General features: G+C 36.5%; 1 protein-coding gene across 1 annotated transcript; it reads right to left on the bottom strand.

Annotated features, from left to right (window-relative positions):
- Positions 1-684: 684 nt before the first annotated feature.
- On the bottom strand, positions 685-1,923 carry LOC125858943 (uncharacterized). The gene is made up of 3 exons (XM_049538703.1): positions 1,472-1,923; positions 1,297-1,393; positions 685-951 (listed from the first exon to the last, which is right to left on the bottom strand). Exons 1-3 carry the CDS (start codon positions 1,921-1,923, stop codon positions 685-687), a joined length of 816 nt encoding a protein of 271 aa, XP_049394660.1.
- Between the last annotated feature and the right edge of the window lie 10,773 nt (positions 1,924-12,696).

Genomic DNA, 12,696 nt, shown 5'->3' with positions numbered 1-12,696 from the left:
ATTGTCTATGTTATATATACACACACATATATATATACACAGAGTTTCACTGGATGTCATGGAACACCTCCCTTACACATAGATCTGCCCCTGCTCATATCAAATATTTTGTACGTGAATTCGGTGGGAATGTTGGGTGCACTCATGACCAAATGATATTTTGGGTTGTGACATGCTTAGAGAATTTATTTTTTTAAAAATATAATATTTCGCTAAATAAAATTTGTGACGGATTTTATTATTTAACTACATAAATTGGCGGTCACTAATGTTTGTTCTTTAATAGCGTTTGCCACAGACGACCCACTTCTCCTGAGAACAAGAATTATAATTCTCCACTCTAATATTTCATGATTCGATATTAGAGTCTATAATAAATATTAGTCTGTACTTGATAAAATGACATCTAAATAAATAAAAGTTTGTTTTTGTATCATCAATATATACTACATTTTTAGTGGTAATTCTAGTTTATTTAGTAGGTTATTAATCCTAATTACTCTTAATCTTGTAGTCTTAATCATGTAATGTGGAAGTAGACATATGTGTTGCCAAAAAAAATGAAAGGGATCATTCTTTTTGAACCATACTAAAAAAAAGTAGGTCATTCTTTTTTTGTAGATTAAATTACACTGACGATATAAAAACGTAAACATAGATAGTATGTGAGATGGTAAGGGAGGACTAACTTTTCGATGGTGCGGGCAGTACAATGAGATGCATAGTTGCATTGTTGGGAGGTAATTCTAATTGAAAAGGATATAGTTTGCCATTTAATTTGTTGCGCAAACACAAGGTAACATTATTGAGCCCTGTTTCTTCCTCCAATTTTTGTGTCAATTCCTTTAACCCTTGCTTTTTGAACTGAAATGAAAGCTCTTCCAATGTATCATTCACATTTCCCTTCTCGTCTGCTACATAGTAATTAACTAATCGACCTTCCGATTTTGACTTCGAACCAACAACTCTTGACTACACATTAATTAAATCATTTGGTTAAGAATATATCAATTGGAATTCAAAGATTAATATGTGTTTTATGCATGTAGTATTATTTACACAATTAAGAAACAACGAAACAACTTAGTTTTATACAAGTAAAAACAAATGTTTTCCAAACACTTTTGCTAATGCCGGATTTTGTTCAAGTATTATTATTTATACATACATACAACATGCATGTTGTTATTCTATTTTTCAGATGTATTGTTAATAATGCATAAAACCTAACGTCAACGTTATTTAGCACATACATTTTACTTTATTTTTGCATTAGACTATATAGAATAAACTAACCTCAAAATTGGAAGACCTCGAAAATGTGAAACGAAAAGAGGAATTCGAATTATCATGATATAATGATCCAGTTTGCTGTGAAATACTTTTGGGTGGTTCGAAATGAACATGTAATGATTGTGGTTGTTGTGAAATATTATTGGGAGGTTTTATATCATTATGTATTATTGATTCTGTTTGATTCAATAATTCAATAATATCAACTTCCCATAAGATCCAATCTTGATGTCTAAAAGGTACATCGTGAGTAACTGAATTTCTAAAAGGTGGTAATCCACCATTTGCCCGTAGATATTTCCCATAGCTTGTTTTGAATTTCACTATTGATGAAACTTTAATAGGTTCCCATTCAATTGATGAATCCAATTTCATGGGCAAATTTTGAACAACTTTAAGACCCGTTACTCCAAGAAGAAACTGTTCATTTGTTGCCATCAGGTATTTACCATACCAACTTTTCAAACGTACAACATTATCCATTCCTTCACCAAATTCAATTCCCCATTTTGCATTCTTACAACTTCCATCACGATGTTGGAATACCGTTTTTTCATCAGAGTTACCATGCAAGAATTTCCCATGGTGGCTTCTTAGCTTCGCATATTTCGCTTTATTTAATAATTCCATCCTTCAATTCTATAACTACTAAATACAAACGATGAAATTTCAAGAACAATGTTTGATACACGTTACACTTAAAATTCTGAATCAGAAAAGAAAAACAAGGTCAAATTGATTAAACAATCAATATGTCCTACAAATAACTTAATCTTTTAATGTATAATTTTGCATGGTAGATCTTTACCCTAACATATTTGACTTTCCAAAAGAATTCCATCATGGATTCCTATAAATATAAAAGACAAATAGTAAAGATAAAGTTCCAAAACCATTTGAAAAACACGCATGACACTACAAATTCAAATTAGAAGAAATCAAATAATTAAAAAAATGACAAATCCGTTCGGTGATCAGTTTTCTAAAAAGAAATCTAATTTTTAAAGGAATTTTGTTTGTTACCTTACTTGGTATCCACTATATTGTTATACGTAAATGAATTATATTTGGATAGGGAAGAAATTTTAGCAAAATTGTGGACGCGAGGAAGGGAATATAGAGGAAGTTGTGGATCAATGACTTATTAAAGATTATGAGGCAATAAATGAAGGATAGCGAGATAGGATCATATAATAAATGTTGGCTCAGATGAGTCACTTACTTTAAGCATTAAAAGAAAAAGTACTACTACACAACAAAAATCTCTCTTTACTTTTAATTGAAGTTCTCTTATGAGTTTGTTCCTCTCTATTTCTCTTCTATTCATTTTCTCCAAATTCTTATTTGGGTAGGGACTGTTACAATTCGATTTCTCAAGACATGATGACACCTATTACATCGCACCAGAAGTAAGCCAAACTCATAGCCCAAAACTAGAAGTAACGGGATATCATGCGGTAGAAAACATAAGGTGAATGGGGAATAACATAGAAATAGAAGAAGAAAAAGAACAAGAAATGAACAGATAAATACATAGCAAGAGAAGCCCAAGATCTTACATCCATTGGTAATCAAGCATCTAGTAAAAAAAGGACTACAAAGGCTTTCAAAATACAAATAAGTACAGAGCTGTCTCCAAAAGCTAAATAAAAACTTGTCCTAGCCAAGACAGATGAATATCGGCAACTCAGAACATCAAGAGCTCACTTGAGTCTCTTAACCCAAAAGCTGCTCCACATGAGATCCAAATCAATGAGGACCACTCATACTATGAACGGTATGGTGCAGAAAAGTAGAATGAGTACCAATAAACAATACTCAGTAGGCATAGGCTTTGCCCAGTCCTTAACAACTTATATCTTTTGAGCATCAACCTTTATTCCTTCATCAGATACAATATAACCTTGGAATGCCACAGATTTCAACCAAAACTGACATTTAGAGAACTTTGCATACAACCTACATAATGAAGAATTCATAACATCTGCCGCAAGTGATTATCATGGTCGTCTTCCGATCTTGAATACATCAAAATGTCATTTATGAATATTATCACAAACACATCTAGAAATGGCCTGAACACCCTATTCATCAAATCCATAAAATTTGTTGGTGCATTTGTTAGCTTAGATGACATGACTAAAAACTCAAAATGACCATACCGTGTTCGGAAAGTTGTCTTTGGTATATTTTGAACTTTGACCCTAACTTGGTGATAACCCGGCCTCAAGTTGATCTTTCAAAATTACGTAGCACCTTGCAATTGATAAATTTTTTTTATCAATTCAAGGAAAGGGATATTTGTTCTTAATCGTTATCTTATTCAACTGTCGGTAGTCAATGCATATTCTCAACGAACCATCTTTCTTGCATCTAAATAAAACTGGTGCCAATAGGAACATACCAAGCCTAATGCATCATTTTTCTAACAAGTCTTTTCATTTCTCCTTCAACTCCCATAATTAAGCGAGGTCATTCTACATGGAGGGATAGAGATAGTTTGAGTATCTGGAATTACATCAATACCAAACTCTACTTCTCCTTTAGGAGGCGAACCCAGAAGATCTTCAGAAAATACATTGGGAAATTTATTTACCATATGAATGAATTGAAGAGTTGGTGGCTCTGCATCTATATTTTACACTCTCACCAGATGACATATGTATCCTTTGGACATCATCTTCTTTTCCTTAAGATAAGAAATAAACTTATCTCTGGGCAACCCAATATTACATTTCTATTTGAGGATGGTCTTTTTTAGAAAATGGAAATTAATATCTTAGGTCGGCAATCTACCATGACATAACAAGAAGCTAACCAGTCCATACCCTTTATAACATCAAAATCTACCATTACTAGCTCAAAAAGGTCAACCAATGTATCACGATCACAAACATTTACATTGAAATTACGATAAACACTTCTAGCTATAATACACTTACCAATCAGCATATGCACTTCAAATGGTTTAACCAATAATTTTTGTGTTTTTAACTTCCAGCAATAAATGGAGCGACATATGATACTGTAGACACCAAATCTATTAATGCAGTACAATATGTGAAAACATGTACAATCTACATGTAACCACATCCGGTGAATCTTCCAAATTATGTCGATCCCCTAGAGCATATGTGCTATTCTAAACTTCACTAGAACTAGATGTTCCTCTACCACGACCTGTAGGCATCTGTAGTCCCCTACCAAAAGAAGGTGTGGATGATGTTGAATCAAAAACTGATCTAGTAGGCAGTACTACACTAGTCATGCCCCTATGGGTGCAATATCTCATCATATGTCACGGTGCACAACACCAAAAACAAACATCTCTCCCAAACCTACATTCATGTGGAGGATATTTTCTAAATTCTTCACAAGATTGTCGAGAAGGTCTTGATTGACTCATACTTCCCTTCTCTTGATGACCTACTATTTGTGAACCTTGGCTTGAACTTCTTTGTCAAAATTAATTGCCCATAAAACCTTGATACTGGGGTGGAGCACTAGTTGTAGAGTAGGAAGATGATGGCCTAGACGACCTATTAAAGAATCGAGGCCTACACTCACCTTGGGATGGTGTAAACTGCCCTATTGATCTGACCCTCTTGGAATGCCTTATTTCTGAATCTTGTGTTCTCATTTTCCTTTGATCCTCCAACTTTTACGCAAAGGCTTTCATCTTTGCTATATTCATGTCTTTATTCAACGAAGAAATGGTTATATCTCTAACCAGATAAGAATATAATCTATCCACGTATCGATGAACTCTCTCCTCCATAATAGCTACTACATTAGGAGCATACCTGGACAATGAATTAAATTTGAGACTGTACTCTAAAGCTTATATTCCCTTGGTGGAGATTTAAGAATTGATCTGCATGGGCCTCTCGGATCTCCAATGGAATATAATAGTCAAGGAAAGCCTTTTTGAACTCTTTCCAAATAGTTGAAGGTGCATTTGTCCCCCTAGATTGCTTCCAAGTTTGTACCACAATATAGCCACACCCCTTAATCTATATGTTGCTATCTCAAGTGCTTCTTCACCACTTACATGCATAACATCCAAAGTGCGTTGGATCTGATCTATAAAGTATTGTGGATCTTCATTAGGATCTCATCTAGTCAACGGTGGAGGGTACAAATTAAGAAAATCATGTATTTGCATGCTAGCTGTCCTATCTATACCACTAGTGCCTACAAATTGACCTTCTTGGCCTTAGTCATGGCCAACAACTATACAAGTCAATAATTGGATTGTGTTCTTCAAATCATGCTCTCTAGCATTAATAGGAGGTTAAATCAATGCTGTTTTGCTCCTTAGATCTTTCGGAGATTGAGGGGTCAGGGAAGTATGTGATAGAGACTCATCTTAAGCCTCACATTAATCAACTTGACGAGGTGGTGGTTGGCTGGTCCCTTCTTGAGTAGCCACATCTACTTGATTACATGTACTTTTACTCCTTGTAACCGGTATCTTTGAAAAAAAAACAAATTTAGAACTTAGATATAATCCACCTACAAAAATGCCACTATCGTATGATCTTAGAAATGAAAGAAAAGAGACAACTCTTACATGTCTCGTAACCTCCTATTTATAAATGTGGTGCACAATACATCCATAAGCAAAACTGTATACAATCACAACTTTGTACATTCCCTAGGATGACGTGGTCTGATACCACTTTTGTCATGCCTCAATTCCTATTAAGACGGAAAGGTACTCAATGACCTAAAGGCCCGAGAGAACCAACATATAACGTGTGCTTACTATGCATATAACTATGACAATTTTAAAGTTGTGAAAAGTTCATATAGGATGTAGAGATAAGAATCAACATATGTAAACCCAAGACTTATATACAAGGCTTGGTCATTGATTCCACAACTATAAAGATACAAGACGCAATAAACTATATCTATTAGTCTACAAAGCCTCTAAAAAATTGAAAGCCTTAGTTTAGGACGAGACAAGACCCTGTCTTACCCTTAACTATCATATAGTAACAAAACAGGTGAAAAAGACTTGGTAAGCCCTGAATCAACCTGGAGTGTCACCAATAACAGTTGTGTATCTATTCTACTACTAAAGAGGTCTGATGTTCAATTGGGTGCTCCAGATATATCCTGGACCCATGGGTACAAACAAATTATGCTACCCCTCCAAAAGTCGATATTCCAAACACAACAAAACCATCAAAACTTTTATTGTATGTAGTCTTGGAAAAAGTGGACCCACACCACATGACCCTATTTTAGCTATAATGCACAAAGATGCAATGAGCGTTGTGATAACGCTCAAAATACTCTCTAAAAGAAATCCAAAGAGTAAGTGGTCGTTGTCAATAAAAAATACCCCACTAACATTTGAGGTCGAATCCCACAAAGAGTGATATAGTGAAAGGAATTCTATCAAGAAATTTGAAATGTAAATCAATTTACTTGTTGCAGTAAAAACAATGGGTGAATAATTCCCGCAAATCTATGAAAATGATTTTTTATATCAAGAGTAACAAATGTTTTAGGGGTGCTTTGAGAGTAGAGTACCAATGATGATGACCATGATGTGTTATTGAAAGGTTTTCTCATGTACACATAAGAGTAAGATATGAAAGGTTTATCACATAGTAAGGATTCCTACGTTGAAAGACTTTCTCACCTAATTGAATCAAAGATTAAAACTGATCATAGATAGTGAAAGGTTTTCTCACGTATGGTCTAAGGAGCTATCCTAATGAACTTAGTTTGGATTGCTTATGCATGGCACCTTTTCATGAGTAATGAAGTCAATTAAGAAATGACTATTCTGTGGGAATCTAATCTTAGCACCACGTGGATATTGAATATGAGATGGAAGCTCTTATGTAGTATAGTCCGGGTTTCCAAAGTAATCTCATGAGATGGGAGCCCTCACGTAGTAGAGTTTGGGTTTCTAATATCAATCTCATTATCCCATAACTATGTGCCCACATAGACTGATTAGCTAGTGGATCCACTTAAGCTAAAAGTTTGAGGTTCTACCTTAGGCTAATAGAACCAACCCTTTTCGGTGTGGGAGACACCAGGAGATCATGTTATAGCTCACATGGTCTCTTGTCGATTAAGGCTATGTTTTCACAAGTAATGATGAACCAAGGTTACTCAAGGGGTATCACATATGAATTTAAAGGATTTAAAGAAGAAGTTAATTTGCATTGACCATGATTTATCACTTCTGTTTTATAACTCTTTCATATGATGTTTAACTTGGTCAATTGCATGTCATGAAATTAAATGTCCCTTTTAGAATGATTTCAAATGTTTTATGTATGGCTTTCATACTTGGTACAATGTTTTGTATTAACGCATATTCTTGCCTACATTTTCCCCAAATGTAGGGTCCGATATTTAGGGTGTTGAATTTCGTGTCTATAAGTTGGTGATTTGATTGATTCCGAACTTTGTTGAGTCCCCATGCTTCGAGGATGGACTCTTATTGTCTAGTTTCTTTCATGTATTTTCTATTTTGAACATGATGTATGGGCGAGACCCAATTTCATTCTATTGTATTAGATGGCTTTGATGAGACAAATGTATTAGACTTCCGCATTGCTTTTATAAAAATGTTTTGGACTTGGACTATTTTTACTCTTATTTTTCTATTTTTTATGTTATGAGAGCTAAGTAGCTTGTATGGAATCCTTCGGGGTTCTATACGCCATGTTACATCTAGGGTGTTCCCTTGGGTCGTGAAAAACTTGGTAATCAGAGAACAAGGTTTAGAATGGTCCTAGGATGTCTCATAAGCCACGTCTAGTGGAGTCTTGTTCATGAGTGTGAAGCACACCACATTTATTAATGAGAGGCTATAAGATAAGTAAACTCCACTTCTTTCATTACTCTAAAGTCATGCGATAGGAGTTTAACTCTACAAGGTCTCTCTCCTAATCCCTATCAATTGTTCTTCATGATATGGATCCCAAGGAGCTTCCACTAAAGGGAATGTGGGGGACAATGTTGATCAAGAAGCTCCTCCCCAATCCCCTCAAGCTCCGGTCAACCCTGTGGTCGAGAATGTGACTAATTCGGAGGTTAGGATTGATTTTCAAGTGTTGGCTCAATCCGTGATAGCCCAATCCAATAGGTAAGTTATGAACCCCGTGAACCCAAATGCGTGTATGGAGGCATTTACAGCGAGGAACTTCACTAGGATGAATCCTTGAGAAATATATGGTTCTACGGTTGAGGAAGGTCCTTAAGAGTTCATTGATGAGGTTGACAAGGTGTTGACTATTATGGGAGTGACTCCGGAGGAAAATGCGGAAATGGCCGCTTATCAACTAATAGGTGCTGCTCAAAGTTAGATCAACCAAGGGGAGGAAGCAAGACCGAAAGATATGGGTCCTTTATATTGGGAGAAATTTAAGGTTGTTTTTGTTGATAGGTTCTTTCCTTTTAAGATGAGAGAGGCTAAAGTTCTTGAGTTTATTAATCTTTAACAAGGGAATATGAGTGTGAAGGAATATGCTTTGAGGTTTACTCAATTGTCGAAATATGCTCCTTCGATAGTTGCCGAATCTAGGGCAAGGATGAACACGTTCGTTTTGGGTGTATCCGACTTGGTAGTGAAATAGTGCCATACGATGATACTTGCTCCTAACATGGATATTTCCCGTCTTATCATTTATGCCCAACAAATTGAAGAAGCGAAACTTAAAGAGAGGTCTAGAGATACAAAGAGGTCTAGGATTGAGGATTGTAATTTCTCTCATGCTAGGTTCGATGGACATGGTCGTCTTAAGTTTCGACAAAGGTTATTTGGGTAAGGTTCCTCCAATACTCCTGGGTATAACGAATATAGGGCGTCTAACCCAAAACCGCAAGGAATTAGTAGTGGATCCCTATTTCCTACTTGTGCTAGGTATGGAAGGAGGCAAGAGGGTAAGTGTCTAGCCGGCATAAAGGGTTTCTTCAGTTGTGGTGAACTGGTCACAAAATAAAGGATTGTCCAATGATTAAGGCTAAGAGGAGAGAGGGTAAGCAAGATCCTCCCAGTGGTTCGGGTACTATTGCTCCCAAACAAGATAGATTCTATGTTCTCCAAACCCTAGGTGAACAAGATACTTCTCTAGTCGTGGTCACTGGTATGTTAAAAGCTTTCCAAATAGATATCTATGCTTTGCTTGATCCCGGTGCTACTCTGCCTTTTGTGACGCCATATGTGGCGATGAGATTTGATGTGCTCCCTGATGTGTTATTAGATCCCTTTTATGTCTCTATCCTTGTTGGTGATTCTGGGATTGCATAGATGGTCTATAGAAGATGTCCCGTCTCTTTATCCCATAGAGTTACTCTTGGTCGATTTGGTAGAGCCAGATATGCTAGATTTTGATGTCATCCTTAGGATGGTAAGGTTGCACTCTTGTTATGCTCCTACTGATTGTAGAACTTGTGAAATCAAATTTTAGTTCCCAAATGAGCCTATCCAATAGTGGAAAGGGGGAAAATCTATGCCACAAATTTGGGCTATTTCTTTTCTTAAGGATAAGAAGATGACTTTTAAGGGTTGCATGTATCACCTAGTAAGGGCGAGGGAAATATATTGTAGTGTTGACCAACTACTAGGAGCTAGTTACCTTTCTAAGATTGACCTTAGGTCGGGTTAGCACCAAATGAGGTTGAAAGATGATGATATTCTGAAAATGGCTTTTAGAACCCGGTATGGTCATTATGAGAATTAGTGATGTCGTTTGGTCTGACTAATGTTCCGACAATATTTATGGATTAGATGAATAGGGTATTTAGACAATACCTTAATATGCTTAGTACTAAACCCTACCAAGGGTAGTGTTATGGTTTAAGATGGTTCCAAATTGTCTTTTGTGTTAGAAGTAAAAGCAAAGTAATGTCTTGACCTGACCTTAGTAGAATGGAAAAAAACGGTACATGAAAAGTCTGTTGAGGCTTTCTTGCAAGGGAGAGATGGTGTACTTAGATATGTTAAGGGCTTGTATGATTGATTTTAAGGGCAATTGGGATGACCCTTGCCATTGATTGAGTTTGCTTATAATATTAGCTATCACTCGAGTATCGATACAACTCAATTAGAGGCCTTATATGGTAGGAGGTGTAGATCACCCATAGGTTGGTTGAGGTGGGTGAAGTTTTCCTAATAAGTCTCGAATTGGTACAAGAGGCCATGGAGAAAGTTTGACTTCTAAGGAAAAAGTTTAAAATGGCTTAAAGTCAAAAGTCATATGCCGATGTTATAAGAAGGGATCTTGAATTTGACGTTCATGATTGGGTTTACTTGAAAATTCCACCTATGAAGGGTGTAATGAGGTTAGGTAAGAAAGGGAAGCTTAGTCCCCGTTTTGTAGGCCCATATGAGATTTTGAGACGTGTTCGTAAGGTTGCTTATGAACTTGATTCTAATGAGTTGGTATCGGTTCATCCTGTTTTCTATGTCTCTATGCTTAAGAAGTGTGTTGGAGATCCGAAATCCATAGTTCCCTTAGAAGGGTTGGGAGTTGATGAAAATCTTTCATATGAGGAAGTTTCGGTTGAGATTTTATACCGGTAAGTGAAGAAGTTGAGATATAAAGAAGTAGCTTCCGTAAAAGGGTTGTGGAGGAACAACTTAGTTGAGGGTACCACTTGGGAGGCCGAGACCGATATGATGTCCCAATATCCTCATCTTTTTTCTTCAACTCCTATTCTAGCTTGAGGTAATGAGTTCCTCTCTAGTTGTTAATGTTTTGGGAGTTATGTGTTTTTATGTGTTTCCGTGATTTCCTTATGTAATGCTTACTCATGAAAACTTGTGTTTTGAAAGAAAATGAGTTTATAGGATTGATTTTCCTCATGTTGTGTGCATTGAATATGAGTTGCCAATAGACTTCATGAGATGAATTGATGACCATGCTTTAGCTATGCTTTTTGAGAGTAAATTGCATAAAGGCTCCATGAGATTGTGTTGAGCATGCTTTTAGCTTGGAGAAGGTAGTTCCTCCTTAAACATGAGAAATGTTGAAATTTCATGCATAATGGGTTGTTAGATGTAGTTCCTACTTCCTTGTGATGCATTGACTATGTCTAGCTTGGAGATGAAGTTCCTCCTTGGTTGTGTGCATTTAGATGAGATGCATGCATGTTGGGCTGCTAGTATTGAGTCTTTACTTCCGTAAGGTTTCAATAAACATCATTCGAGGACGAATGTTCCCAAGGAGTAGATAATGTAACACCTCGTAATCTATTAGACTAAACTATGGCTAAGTGTGAGGGCTAAAGCCAAGGAAGAGGGCTAGGGCAATCCACTTTTCCATAGACACTGCCAACCTTCCCACGACCACCACCACGGCTCGTGGTGTGGCTCGTGATGGTGAGGTAGTAGCTACCCTAAGGGTGCCCAAAACAGCCTCATCCACATGATAGTCTTGACGGCTCGTGGTGGTCACAACGGATTGTGGTGCCACTCGTGGAGGTGAGGGACTGGCTATGGCAAAGTTACCCCAAATGAGGACCCTCCCCACGAGCCACATGATGGCTTGTGAAGACAACCACGACCTTGGGAGGCATCAAGGTGATGTCTTAGATTTATAGGGGTTAAGGGAGGAGCTTCCTAGCTACTGGCCAAGGACTGCAGAGGGCACCACGGCTCGTGGGACCTCACGTGGTCATGATGCAGACCACTATAAGTTGAGGGTTAAATGGTATTTTCCAGTTTTAATTAGACTAAAGCTATATCATTTTGGCTAAGCCTAGGACCCCTATATAAGTCATCTTTACTTTAAAACTCACCCATTCAATTCATTATTTCAAAAACCCAAAAGAAAATCAAAGATCTTCCTCTCAAAAATATTTCTCTCTCTAGAAAGTTGAAGAAGAAGAAGAAGATTCAACCTAGGGTTTCAAGATAAGGGTCCAATTCCTCCATTGAAGGCTAGCATTTGGAGTCAAGGTATAATAGTTTTTATCCATGGATTCCTTTCATCCATAGAGTTCCCAAATTTCTCAATTTCAAAGATTAGAATTTCCCAATTGAGTTAGGGTCTTATTCAATTATCATGGATTCTCTAAATTATTGACTTAAGAGATTGAATTATGATCTTCTACGCATGAATTAATGATTTACAATGATTTTTATATTGATTACCCCCATGAACCCATGTAATCCCCATGTTATCAAGTTATGAACTATATGTTGTGGGATTTTTATCCTCAAAGAAGAGTTTTATAAAATTAAGCATGTATTACTAGTTTTACATGAATTTATGATGAAATCTGTATCTAACCCTTGTGAAGAGTTGATGATTGAAAGTGGGTTTTACTTCAAGGAGGTGAATTATGGACTTATGCATTTTCTTATGAAATCTATGCAAATGTTTTAAGGGTTCTTTGAGAGTAATGTACCAATTATGATGATAA

Source organism: Solanum stenotomum, chromosome 3 (genome assembly GCF_019186545.1).
Source record: "Solanum stenotomum isolate F172 chromosome 3, ASM1918654v1, whole genome shotgun sequence".
NCBI lineage: Eukaryota > Viridiplantae > Streptophyta > Magnoliopsida > Solanales > Solanaceae > Solanum > Solanum stenotomum.
The sequence above is the reverse complement of the archived record's forward strand: the minus strand, read 5'-3'. Positions and strand labels throughout refer to the sequence as shown.

What these genes read in the sequence shown, in the direction of transcription:
- LOC125858943 (XM_049538703.1), bottom strand. Translation starts at nt 1,923, where the DNA reads ATGGAATTATTAAATAAAGCGAAATATGCGAAGCTAAGAAGCCACCAT. An exon ending in ATTGAATTATTGAATCAAAC is followed by an intron (nt 1,394 to 1,471) that starts AGAATCAATAAT and finishes TGTTCATTTCGA; the next exon opens with ACCACCCAAAAGTATTTCAC. An exon ending in CGAGGTCTTCCAATTTTGAG is followed by an intron (nt 952 to 1,296) that starts GTTAGTTTATTC and finishes GTTGGTTCGAAG; the next exon opens with TCAAAATCGGAAGGTCGATT.